Source organism: Taudactylus pleione, unplaced genomic scaffold, assembly GCF_031769625.1.
Source record: "Taudactylus pleione unplaced genomic scaffold, aTauple2 ptg000583l, whole genome shotgun sequence".
Taxonomy (NCBI): domain Eukaryota; kingdom Metazoa; phylum Chordata; class Amphibia; order Anura; family Myobatrachidae; genus Taudactylus; species Taudactylus pleione.
The window spans coordinates 1,479,879-1,493,434 of NW_028284985.1; the positions used below are offsets into that span (position 1 = coordinate 1,479,879).

The 13,556-nt window shown below is 44.6% G+C and overlaps 1 protein-coding gene across 1 annotated transcript in view; it reads right to left on the reverse strand.

Annotated features, from left to right (window-relative positions):
* Nucleotides 1-13,556, reverse strand: part of LOC148481393 (carboxyl-terminal PDZ ligand of neuronal nitric oxide synthase protein-like) — a 121,714-nt gene that overhangs the window by 29,522 nt on the left and 78,636 nt on the right. The window contains exons 3-4 of the mRNA XM_088453571.1: nucleotides 12,084-12,176; nucleotides 5,532-5,590 (exon numbers count right to left, since the gene is read on the reverse strand). Of these exons, the coding sequence (XP_088309697.1) occupies nucleotides 5,532-5,590; nucleotides 12,084-12,176 (152 nt within the window). The remainder of the gene's footprint in view (nucleotides 1-5,531; nucleotides 5,591-12,083; nucleotides 12,177-13,556) is intronic.

Here is a 13,556-nt window from a genome sequence, read left to right on the forward strand (position 1 = left end):
TGTCATCGCACTGCAATGCAATTAATGGTCCCAGTAAATCATTTTATTTCTTAGTAATATCAGCTTTGCCTAATACATAGAACCCCCCCCCCCCAAAAAAAAAAAAAAAAACTATAGGTCATCAATTCCATACACTGATAAAAAGATCTACTTGTGCATTAATACTTGATTGCTTATTGCTGGGAATAGACGGGATGGAGTGCAGAGACCCTGCTCTGTGTTCAGTGACAGACCCTCGGGGAAGTGATTGCCCCCCAGCACAGCCTGTCTGCGATCACCCATTTCCCTGCACACTTTAAAAAGTCAATTGCATTCCCTGTAAAAGGCACGTTGCACATTCAAGCACCTAGCCCTAATTTAGCCCCTGTCCCTGTATTTCACACGGTCATATAGATTGCTGCCAGCAACCATCTAGTTGATTCCGATTGGCAGAAAGTGGCCCAGTCAGTACTAAGGGCCTGATTCAGAGCCGGACGCTATTTGCGCTCGCTAGTTCAGAAAAAGGGGCCGGCTATTTAAATTGAGCGCTCGCTCTTTGCGGTCTGTTGACGCCTCTATGTCTGAGCGAGCGAACGAAACATGTGCTCGCTAATTTGTAAAGACGCCCCCTGGCCGCTCGCATCCTACGTCATCTCCGCTATTTATTTGATTAATCGAGTACATCGAAAGGCGTATGAACTGCTCGCAGTGCTTGTGGTAGGATTTTCCTACCGCAAACATGCGACCAGTTCAGGCTAAGAAACAACCAAGTGACGTGGTCGATGACGCTGCTTTTTAAATTATCCACACCCTTAATACGCCCGTTTTGACCGTTTGGCACGCCTGCGTTCGGATCACCACTCCCCGTTTTCAAGCACCTTCCCCTGTTACCACCCACAAACGCCTCAATCTGTCATCACTCAAATTAGCAGGCACTCGTTGTTTTGTGAGCGCTCGATTTCCGACCGCAATGACTGGTTGGCGCATGCGTATTACGACCCATACGCATGCGCAGTTGTGCGAACATCGCTCGGAGCGAACGAGCGGCTCTGAATCAGGCCCCAAGTCTCCTCCTATTGCCACTCTACTAGCCTGCAGATGCACACAGAGGATTGTTCCCAGATGCTCTGGTTTAACCTAATCATTTCAACCGTAGCTAGAATTAGTAGTCTGACTGTAGTACATGAGGTCTGGTGTTTGAGTCCACTTACTGTGCATTGTATGTTTTAATAGTGGGGGATTAAACAAGATGAATCTAAAAAAAATAATAATAAATAAATAAAAAACAGTGCAAACTAACTACATCAGTGTTTCTCAAACCTGGTCCTTAGGACCCATAACAGTTTAAATTTTTCAGACCACATAGCTGACCACAGGTTTATAACCAGATGTCGCATTTTAAAGATCCACAAGTGACCTGGAAAACATGAACTGTTTAGGGTTCTGAAGACTGTTGGAAAACCACTGCATTACATAATTACAGATATCTCAGAGTAAAGTCTCAGCAAATAATACAGGAAGTTTGGTGTTCAAATCCCTTGCTTAGATGGAAGTATTGTGCACTTTAGTAAAGGGGGTTCATGTCATTGAATGACATTATTAACAGGATGCAAGCCTAAACTACATGAATATGGATAGCTCATAGGTAAAATGTCTGACTATCATACAGGTGGTCTGGAGTCTGAATCCCCCGCAGGAAGCCTTTAATACAAAAACAGGCAAATGGCACACTAGTCATTTTTATTTCAATTACACTTGTCAACAATAAAAAAAAGGGATTATTCCACATTAAACTACCTCCCCCCCTATCCAAAACAAAAGTCTAGATCAGTCCCTGTGTTGTGGTCTTCGCTACCTACATGGGATAACACAGCCTTGTCGATGACTAGAGCTGGCACAGCAGGGCAGTCTGAACACATGAAACTATTACAGAACAGCAGAAACCCAGAGCTTGGTCAGGTCACCACCAGTGCAGATGGCGCTGCATTTGCAGGAAACACATGGGGTGGTTGTCTGAGGAGTGTGTGGGGGGAAGATCATTTGAATGAAGCGCAGAGAGGAGACCCCTATTAGCTACTTGAGTGGGGCTGTTCTATATCTGAAAACGCCTTTTACGTTAGCTTTTTCCACGGCATAAGATGTCGGATAACATCTATATTTTTGCAACCGACAAGTTCCTAAAACCTCTCCGCGTATCTCCGCGTTGCCAGTAGCCATTAGTCTTTGACACGATGCAGTTACTAGGAAGGTAAGACAAGTTACACTGCGATACATTTAATTGTAGACACTTCTGTGTCGTTAGAGCTTCCAGCCGGCATGAGCGCAGCCTGTCACCCCCTAGTGACTGAACGCTACCAGAAATATTCCAGTTTATCTGAAACCAAAGCACATTCAGATCCTAATGAGACGCATAACTCAATGCTGAGGTCACGGCGGGGGCCTGTCGCAGTCTAAAATCAAGACACGGAGGAGATAACACATAAATCATTCTGACTTACGGAACCGTCTGAGGCTCTGACATATCTTAAAATTATCTGCTGAGCTGCAGGCAAAACATCACCTGCAAGACTACAGTCTTGCTGTCCCGCACAGGGAAACAATGGGGGGGGGGGCTTCGGCTGCAAGAAAGCGATTTGCAGAGGGGGGAAATTCATGTTTGGGGGGTGAGGGGTGTTATGTACGGATAAGAGAAGAAAATACCAAGTTCAGCTTCTGATTAGGGATTCAGCCAATCAACGGCTTTATTTTTAATCAAGATTCAGCCACCAGTGATTAGAGTATCATCCACTGGGGACAACCGCACCATGCGAGGATCCTTTAGGACCATTGTATTTTGTGCGCCTCCATCTTGTACCTCCCCATGCATCAGGGAAATCCATTTAGTTAGTGACCGGGTGTTTTTTTTGCTGCCCCCCCCCCCAGGCGGTGGCGGTCATGTGGAGCAGAAAGACTAGCTGGGCCAGAGTCGGATAAGCAGGTACCTCCACCGTCCCTCGAGAACTGAATTTAGTGTTGACGGCATAACGACAACCTCCCTTAAACTCCTCTATTGCCAGTGATTCTAAGTTTTTCACTTAAAAACATTTTTTTTTTTTTTTTTACTGCCCATCCTACGGCCCAGCTGGTGCCAGAGCTATAGGCTAGGTCTTACACACTTTGCCATTTCATTTCTCATAAGGGTAGGGCTGTCCTCCAGACTAAAACATCTTTCCAAACTAAGTTGGCTTCTGAACTTCAAACAACATTTTGAGGTTCTAACACCAGATCAAGATCCTTCTAAGGAGGAAGAGCTGTCTTTTCCCTCTTAGATGCGGTTAGGGCAACCGAAGATCTAGGTCAAACGGACCAGAGTTCAGGATAATGGAAGATCGTTGTGGTCCTCTATGATGCCTACAAAAGAAGTTGGCCTGACACAAACAAATTACAGCCAGAAAGATCACAATGAGCAATATGGGGGGGAAGGGAAACCGGTCTCTTCCAGCTTAGAGCCCTGTGGGTGGCGTAGCATGGATGGCTCATCGATTGAGGTGGGTGGCGTGGCGTGGATGGATCATCAGATGAGGTGGCTGGCATGGCATGGATGTCTCATCGTATAAGGTGGGTGGCGTGGCATGGATGGCTCATCGAATGAGGAGAGTGGCGTGGAATGGGTGGATCATCGATTTAAGTGGGTGGCATGGCATGGGTGGCTCATCAAATGAGGTGAGTGGTGTGGAATGGGTGGCTCATCGAATGAGGTGGGTGGCGTAGCTTGCCAGGCTTGGATAGATCATCAGATGAGCGTAGCAACTGCCACATGGTCCATGGTGCTCAACTCTGCAAAATTCACAACTTCAATGTGTGGCGGATAGATATATATATATGTTTTGGGTATCCGGCGCTGTGGACTGCGACTGTGAGCGTAGCCACCAAAAAGGGCAGCTGTGGTACATCCTTGTGTGTGTGGTGGCTCCTAGAGGATGAACGAGAATCTTTTATTTTTGTACTGAACATTAAATCCTATTCTCTGTGTCTGATGGGGGAGACAGCGCACCCACAGATGAGGTGGTTTCTCCCATTGTTATCGTTTCTTTCTGGTCCTGCCATGTGCAGCTTGGTTACAACTATACCCGAGCTCCCTGCAGTCTGTGTACACTATAAGTGGTAGGAGCACTAGATGTTAGAATGCGTTATGTGCCAGCATATTAATGAAGGTCAATACCACACCCACTGTATACGCTGAATAGAAACGCTGTTTTGTGACTCGGCCACGTGAATGGTTCCTGAGCTGAGTGAACTGTTGGGCAGAATTACACCTGGGCATTGCTGAAAAATCTGCAGTGACCTCCCACCACAATCCAACCGTGGAATATTTTTCGGACCACATCCCAACCAACCCCCCCTCCAATAAGTGCCCGCGTCATGCCGACTTCGGGACCAATTGGATAGCCCCAGGTGAGGTAATTAGCTGTGGTAATTTACTGCGGCTAATTGGATACCCCCCTAAGTATATACTGCATAATAAAAATATTTATAAAGTATATGATAAGATCACCAATCAAAAAACCAAAACTTATCGACTAAGTGCTGACGAATTAGGCGTGGGCACTTCTAAGTACATAAGCAGCCAAATGGGTGAATAAATGAACACACCAATGTTTCTATAATTAATCTCCTTACTAGCAGAGTCTATAACCGGAACATCTGTGACTTCAATCCGGAACACAAGTTCCGCAGCAAACCTCCGGCAAGAACAAAGCAGCTCATCTGTCTCGTTTCCCGATCTTCTAGTAGGAGCGCTTGTCCCCGATCCCCACATTAGCGCAGCAGGCGTTTATGCACCAGATGGATCTGTTCCCTTAGCCGTAACGTGCGCTATTTCTCACTTCATACAAAGCGATCAAATTACCCTAAAACACTGCAGTTCTATAATCTTGCCATTAAAATCAGCCATATTTCAGCAAACAAGCTGCACCGGTACCTACGCCGTACGCAGCAAGGAACGTCCTCTCCCCGTCTGCTCTCCCACACACCCCTGTGGGTTCTGGCAGCGATCAAGGTGCCTGGCGCGAATAGACAGTCAGTAACGAAGCTCTCGCTGTGCAGGTGACACATGGCTCCCTCTACATTCTATCCCTGGCGGAGGATCCGGGTCTCCGCATTAATCATATGAGATAGAAAAGATTTGCTCTGTCTGTGAAGACTCCTGGGTTCTCTTTGTGCTCAAGTATAAAGTCATTTACAAGGAAAAAGGATATTCTGCAATCAAACACAATGTCCTGCAAAATGACAGCAGGAAACCGCAGACACAGCGGCCACTTATATAGCGAGGCGCCTCCAGTAATTAGCCGTGTATTTATTATCCCACAACAATGTCATTTATCTGCAGTTTGATTATTCCTGGAAACGCTGCTCTCTCCCGCCAGTCATCTGCATAAAGCAGAGCCTCAGGGTGGGGGACGGGACACAGATCACCTGGTATAATGTTCTGTAATGGCTCGCGTACAGCTCGGAGCGGCGCGGTGGTGGGCAGGAGGGACGTTTAGTCAGGTACTGCGATTTGGAACTCTTACCTATACACGGGGTCAAGCATCACCAGCATCTTGCTCTCGTCCCAGGTCCATTCTTTCCTCTGCGGGACACAAAACACAATCACGGTGACCACATAGATCTCCCCACATCAATAACCAGGGACATCTGTAAGGACGGTTTCCCTGTCTGCAATCAACCTGGAGACCTTTGTCAATGGGATCAAGGTCAGTGACTGACATGAGAGGCGCTTTATGGGATAAGTGTGGTGGTCCGGAGCAGGGTTACGATTAGCCTGAAAATACCTACCGAAATTCGCCTGCATTTTCACTGGCATTCTGACCACCGGGATTCTGAATGTCAGCATGCCGTACTGAGCCCAAAAGGGCAGTGACATGATGTGAGGAGAGGAATGGAGGCAGCAGGAAGCCACAGACTGAGAGTTATATTGTGGGAGGAGCAGAATCCCCCAGCAGCACAGAGTATATCAGGAGATGAGTGATGTGCTAATGAGGACAGGGCTGCATGTGACATGGGCAGTGACATGATGTGAGGAGGGGAATGGAGGCAGCAGAAAGCCACAGACTGAGCGTTATATAGTGGGAGGAGCATAGTCCCCAGCAGCACAGAGTATATCAGGAGCTGAGTGATGTGTTAGTGAGGACAGGGCGGCATGTGACGGGGCAGTGACATGATGTGAGGAGGGGAATGGAGGCAGCAGGAAGTCACACACTGAGAGCTATATAGTGGGAGGAGCAGGGTCCCCAGCAGCACAGAGTATATCAGGAGATGAGTAGTAAAATAATCATATTTGTTAGATCACTCTTGAGTTCCCCCCACAAGTGTGTCTCCAGGTTATTCTACACATTACTGAAACCACTTAATGTCACTAAAAGTTTTCATTGTGTGCTACCAAAATATATAGAAAAATACAGGATAAACTGTTACTTGCTGTAGACAAGTAAGCTCAGGTCATTAGCGTTCCAGCCTTTATATGTATACGAGTCTGAGGCAACTGTAAAGATGGCAATAAATGAGATTTTTCGCCTTTCATCTTTTATTTTAAACAGATGAACGGTACTGTAGAAGATCTTTCAGCGCACCTTCAAAGCCTTCAAATCAATTACCCCGCTGCTGCCACCTGCACTCGCAGCCGCTTTGATGTGGCAGCGGGAGCTCTTCCTTATTGACTTATGTGAAAGGTTCTGTATAACGGCAGAGCGGAGGCACGCGCCTATTCTGGCTAAATCATCGTCGCTTTAATAAACCACTTATTAGAAAGACAAGACATAGATTTCCTTCTGTAATGTTATTATTATTTCTAATATAATGTATGTGAAAAACTTTGGACTAATATTATTTCCCGTGTATACATATTATATACCGTATATTGATCCGAGTGCTGCATCTTCTATACTAATATATATATATATATATATTATATACACATATACACACACACGGATGTACGTGTCATATGCTAATCTCTCTGCACATGAATACTAAGCAATGCAGGTACATACATCCCTCTTATGAGTCCCAATAACCTGACTGCTCAGGGTACACTCTGTAAAACAAGGACAAGATGACAAATGTATAAGCTTTCCCTATAAACAGGTTTTTTTTATTCCCAACTTTGGAGTTTAAGTAAAAATCCGACACTTCAAACGTCTGAAAACTGATCTGGAGCCCCCGTGTCACAATTTGCAATGTTTTCCTCATGTATTTGATATTTTTGCAGTACGCTCTCATCTCTATGGCTTTATGTATTATGTATGATCTCCAGAAAGGAGCTGCTCTGCCTCCATTTCATCTTTGTGTCAGGTTTTAGGTAAATTTAGATGCGATTCCTGGGTGATAATTATGAAGTAATGCTCTGTATTATAGCGTTAATATAGCAAATATCACGACCAGCTGTCATACTACAACTCCCAGTGTTACAGGATATTGGGAGCAGATCTATTATAGTACAGGGATTCTGTGCATCGCAATCATCCAGCTGTCACTGTACTACAACTCCCAGTGTTACAGGATATTGGGAGCAGATCTATTATAGTACAGGGATTCTGTGCATCGCAATCATCCAGCTGTCATACTACAACTCCAAGTGTTACAGGATATTGGGAGTAGATCTATTATAGTACAGGGATTCTGTGTATCACAATCATCCAGCTGTCACTGTACTACAACTCCCAGTGTTACAGGATATTGGGAGCAGATCTATTATAGTACAGGGATTCTGTGTATCACAATCATCAAGCTGTCATACTACAACTCCCAGTGTTACAGGATATTGGGAGCAGATCTATTATAGTACAGGAATACTGTGCATCGCAATCATCCAGCTGTCATACTACAACTCCCAGTGTTATAGGATATTGGGAGCAGATCTATTATAGTACAGGGATTCTGTGCATCGCAATCATCCAGCTGTCATACTACAACTCCAAGTGTTACAGGATATTGGGAGTAGATCTATTATAGTACAGGGATTCTGTGTATCACAATCATCCAGCTGTCATACTACAACTCCCAGTGTTACAGGATATTGGGAGCAGATCTATTATAGTACAGGAATACTGTGCATCGCAATCATCCAGCTGTCATACTACAACTCCCAGTGTTATAGGATATTGGGAGCAGATCTATTATAGTACAGGAATTCTGTGCATCGCAATCATCCAGCTGTCATTGTAGTACAACTCCCAGTGTTACAGGATATTGTGAGCAGATCTATTATAGTACAGGGATTCTGTGCATCGCAATCATTCAGCTGTCATACTACAACTCCCAGTGTTACAGGATATTGTGAGCAGATCTATTATAGTACAGGGATTCTGTGCATCGCAATCATTCAGCTGTCATACTACAACTCCCAGTGTTACAGGATATTGGGAGCAGGTCTATTATAGTACAGGGATTCTGTGCATCACAATCATCCAGCTGTCACTGTACTACAACTCCCAGTGTTACAGGATATTGGGAGCAGATCTATTATAGTACAGGGATTCTGTGCATCACAATCATCCAGCTGTCACTGTACTACAACTCCCAGTGTTACAGGATATTGTGAGCAGATCTATTATAGTACAGGGATTCTGTGCATCGCAATCATCCAGCTGTCACTGTACTACAACTCCCAGTGTTACAGGATATTGGGAGCAGGTCTATTATAGTACAGGGATTCTGTGCATCACAATCATCCAGCTGTCACTGTACTACAACTCCCAGTGTTACAGGATATTGGGAGCAGGTCTATTATAGTACAGGGATTCTGTGCATCACAATCATCCAGCTGTCACTGTACTACAACTCCCAGTGTTATAGGATATTGGGAGCAGATCTATTATAGTACAGGGATTCTGTGCATCACAATCATCCAGCTGTCATACTACAACTCCAAGTGTTACAGGATATTGTGAGCAGATCTATTATAGTACAGGGATTCTGTGCATCGCAATCATTCAGCTGTCATACTACAACTCCCAGTGTTACAGGATATTGGGAGCAGGTCTATTATAGTACAGGGATTCTGTGCATCACAATCATCCAGCTGTCACTGTACTACAACTCCCAGTGTTACAGGATATTGGGAGCAGATCTATTATAGTACAGGGATTCTGTGCATCGCAATCATCCAGCTGTCACTGTACTACAACTCCCAGTGTTATAGGATATTGGGAGCAGATCTATTATAGTACAGGAATTCTGTGCATCGCAATCATCCAGCTGTCACTGTACTACAACTCCCAGTGTTACAGGATATTGGGAGCAGATCTATTATAGTACAGGGATTCTGTGCATCGCAATCATCCAGCTGTCACTGTACTACAACTCCCAGTGTTATAGGATATTGGGAGCAGGTCTATTATAGTACAGGGATTCTGTGCATCGCAATCATTCAGCTGTCACTGTACTACAACTCCCAGTGTTACAGGATATTGGGAGCAGGTCTATTATAGTACAGGGATTCTGTGCATCACAATCATCCAGCTGTCACTGTACTACAACTCCCAGTATTACAGGATATTGGGAGCAGATCTATTATAGTACAGGGATTCTGTGCATCGCAATCATCCAGCTGTCACTGTACTACAACTCCCAGTGTTACAGGATATTGGGAGCAGATCTATTATAGTACAGGGATTCTGTGCATCGCAATCATCCAGCTGTCACTGTACTACAACTCCCAGTGTTACAGGATATTGGGAGCAGATCTATTATAGTACAGGGATTCTGTGCATCGCAATCATCCAGCTGTCATACTACAACTCCCAGTGTTACAGGATATTGGGAGCAGATCTATTATAGTACAGGGATTCTGTGCATCGCAATCATCCAGCTGTCATACTACAACTCCCAGTGTTATAGGATATTGGGAGCAGATCTATTATAGTACAGGGATTCTGTGCATCGCAATCATCCAGCTGTCACTGTACTACAACTCCCAGTGTTACAGGATATTGGGAGCAGATCTATTATAGTACAGGGATTCTGTGCATCACAATCATCCAGCTGTCATACTACAACTCCCAGTGTTACAGGATATTGGGAGCAGATCTATTATAGTACAGGAATACTGTGCATCGCAATCATCCAGCTGTCATACTACAACTCCCAGTGTTATAGGATATTGGGAGCAGATCTATTATAGTACAGGGATTCTGTGCATCACAATCATCCAGCTGTCATACTACAACTCCCAGTGTTACAGGATATTGGGAGCAGATCTATTATAGTACAGGGATTCTGTGCATCGCAATCATCCAGCTGTCACTGTACTACAACTCCCAGTGTTACAGGATATTGGGAGCAGATCTATTATAGTACAGGGATTCTGTGCATCGCAATCATCCAGCTGTCACTGTACTACAACTCCCAGTGTTATAGGATATTGGGAGCAGGTCTATTATAGTACAGGGATTCTGTGCATCACAATCATCCAGCTGTCACTGTACTACAACTCCCAGTGTTATAGGATATTGGGAGCAGGTCTATTATAGTGCAGGGATTCTGTGCATCAAAATCATCCAGCTGTCATACTACAACTCCCAGTGTTACAGGATATTGGGAGCAGATCTATTATAGTACAGGGATTCTGTGCATCACAATCATCCAGTTGTCACTGTACTACAACTCCCAGTGTTACAGGATATTGGGAGCAGATCTATTATAGTACAGGGATTCTGTGCATCACAATCATCCAGCTGTCACTGTACTACAACTCCCAGTGTTACAGGATATTGGGAGCAGATCTATTATAGTACAGGGATTCTGTGCATCACAATCATCCAGCTGTCATACTACAACTCCCAGTGTTATAGGATAATGGGAGCAGATCTATTATAGTACAGGGATTCTGTGCATCGCAATCATCCAGCTGTCATACTATAACTCCCAGTGTTATAGGATATTGGGAGCAGGTCTATTATAGTACAGGGATTCTGTGCATCGCAATCATCCAGCTGTCATACTACAACTCCCAGTGTTATAGGATATTGGGAGCAGATCTATTATAGTACAGGGATTCTGTGCATCGCAATCATCCAGCTGTCACTGTACTACAACTCCCAGTGTTACAGGATATTGGGAGCAGATCTATTATAGTACAGGGATTCTGTGCATCACAATCATCCAGCTGTAATACTACAACTCCCAGTGTTACAGGATATTGGGAGCAGATCTATTATAGTACAGGGATTCTGTGCATCGCAATCATCCAGCTGTCATACTACAACTCCCAGTGTTATAGGATATTGGGAGCAGAGCTATTATAGTACAGGGATTCTGTGCATCGCAATCATCCAGCTGTCACTGTACTACAACTCCCAGTGTTACAGGATATTGGGAGCAGATCTATTATAGTACAGGGATTCTGTGCATCGCAACCATCCAGCTGTCACTGTACTACAACTCCCAGTGTTATAGGATATTGAGAGCAGATTATATTATTATTATTATTAATAAGATATTGGGACCAGATCTATTATAGTACAGGGATTCTGTGCATGGGAATCATCCAGCTGTCATACTACAACTCCCAGTGTTATAGGATATTGGGAGCAGATCTATTATAGTACAGGGATTCTGTGCATCGCAATCATCCAGCTGTCATACTACAACTCCCAGTGTTATAGGATATTGAGAGCAGATTATATTATTATTATTATTAATAAGATATGGGGACCAGATCTATTATAGTACAGGGAGTCTGTGTATCACAATCATCCAGCTGTCATACTACAACTCCCAGCATTATAGATAGTGGGAGTTGATCATCTCCCTGGGTGCGATCCTGAGGGACCATTATAAACACATTGCTTGTTACAGATCGGTCGCTATATGTACATGTGTTTGTGTCCTATTACGCTGCCTGGATGATATTTTGTGATAACAGCGGGCTTGGAGAAACCTTTATAATGATCAGAGGAAATGCCGGCTAACATAGCGCCATCTATTGGCTATCGGAACGCAATACCCTGATATGTAGCCGTGCGTGTTTTGCGTATGAGAACCCCTGCGCATTCTGTACACGCGTACACGGAACCTTGCACGTTTTAGCTCTCCGCTCCGGTTGTCACATATATAAAAATCACCTTTTGTTTCTTTCTCATCATCACCTTCACCCCGTCCACGGACACGGTAACGCTGACTTTCTTCTTTTTAATGTTCTTGGCTTTAAATTCATACTGTAAGGGAGGAAAAGAGACGGCTCGTTACATCTGCACGTCACTCCTAAGTAAATGCAAATCAATACATCGCTGCTCCATGTCCTGAAACAGGGGCGGACTGACCTGACGTACGACCACCGGCCAGGACGTTGTTATTTGGATCTATTTTTATATTAAACAGAGTAAACACAGATGCCCGGCACAGATACAGAGAGTTCCCTCCGGCATACAGAACAAGAGAAGACGGAGAGTTACATTCCGCGTACAGGAGAGAGAAGTGCCGCCATCTGTACCCTCCCCACAGCATAAAGTACTAGTTTTAGTAATACCTTGGGGCCTAAGCATGTGAAAGTTGTGGGGCTTTCAATTCCGTAGCCCTGCAGAAAGTATGGCGGTTACTGGGGTATCGTCCTCTAGTATGAACATAAAACCGCAAAGGTTATAAATAAATAAATAAATAAAAGTGCCGAGTTGCATAAGAAAAACACAACCGCTGTATAATCTATCGTCCGTCAGCTGCAAACCACGTTACAGTAACACGCTGCATAAACCGCGGTTACTTATTGTGGAGCACAAGGCAGGAGGGCCAAACCTGAGAAGAACGAAAACACGTGTGGCCGGCGATCCTGTGCAATAAGACGGATTCAATTAGCGGCGAAAAGTGAGAGGTTTTCGCCTCATTCGCGCGTTTTGGAGGAGAAGTTTTCGCCTGCTTACTCAATGCGCGCACCCGCTTTTCACCCTATTCTATTGTAAAAAAAGCAGCGAATAGCGGAACTGGCGAAGAGGTCAGTTTTTAAGGGGGAAATCAGTCAGTACTCCCAATAAAGCCCAAATCACCCAGGGAATCAATATAGAAGTGTATTATTATCCGTAATTAGGGATCTTATATTGAGTGAAAGGGCTGTTATGTACATATTTGCATAAGTGTGGAAAAATGATATAAAGCAATATCTTTTAGGAAAAATAATTGCTGTAGTTAAATTGGGGGTACAAGTAAATGGGTACTAGTTTATTTTGGGATTTGTAAAGTGAGGAATAAAAAAAAATTATTCAAATCACACCTGCTGCAATCCTAAAAACACCTGTCCCATCCGGAATCGGTATGATTTATCGCCGGAATCCCGACAGCGGCTGCCCGACATGGTGTAAAATCCCGATCGTCCCTAAGGTAAGTATTGACTATCCTAATTCCCTCCCCTAACCCTCCCTTAGGGGTGCCTGACCCTAACCTTTCCCCCAGTGCCTAACCATAATCCCCCCTTCCCCGCCGCCTAAACCTAAGTCCCCCTCAGGGGTGCCTAACCCTAACCTCCTCTTCCCCTAGCCTAAACCTAACCTCCTGGGGGGGTGCTTAACCCTAAGTCCCCCTCGGGGGGTGCCTAACCCTAACCCCCT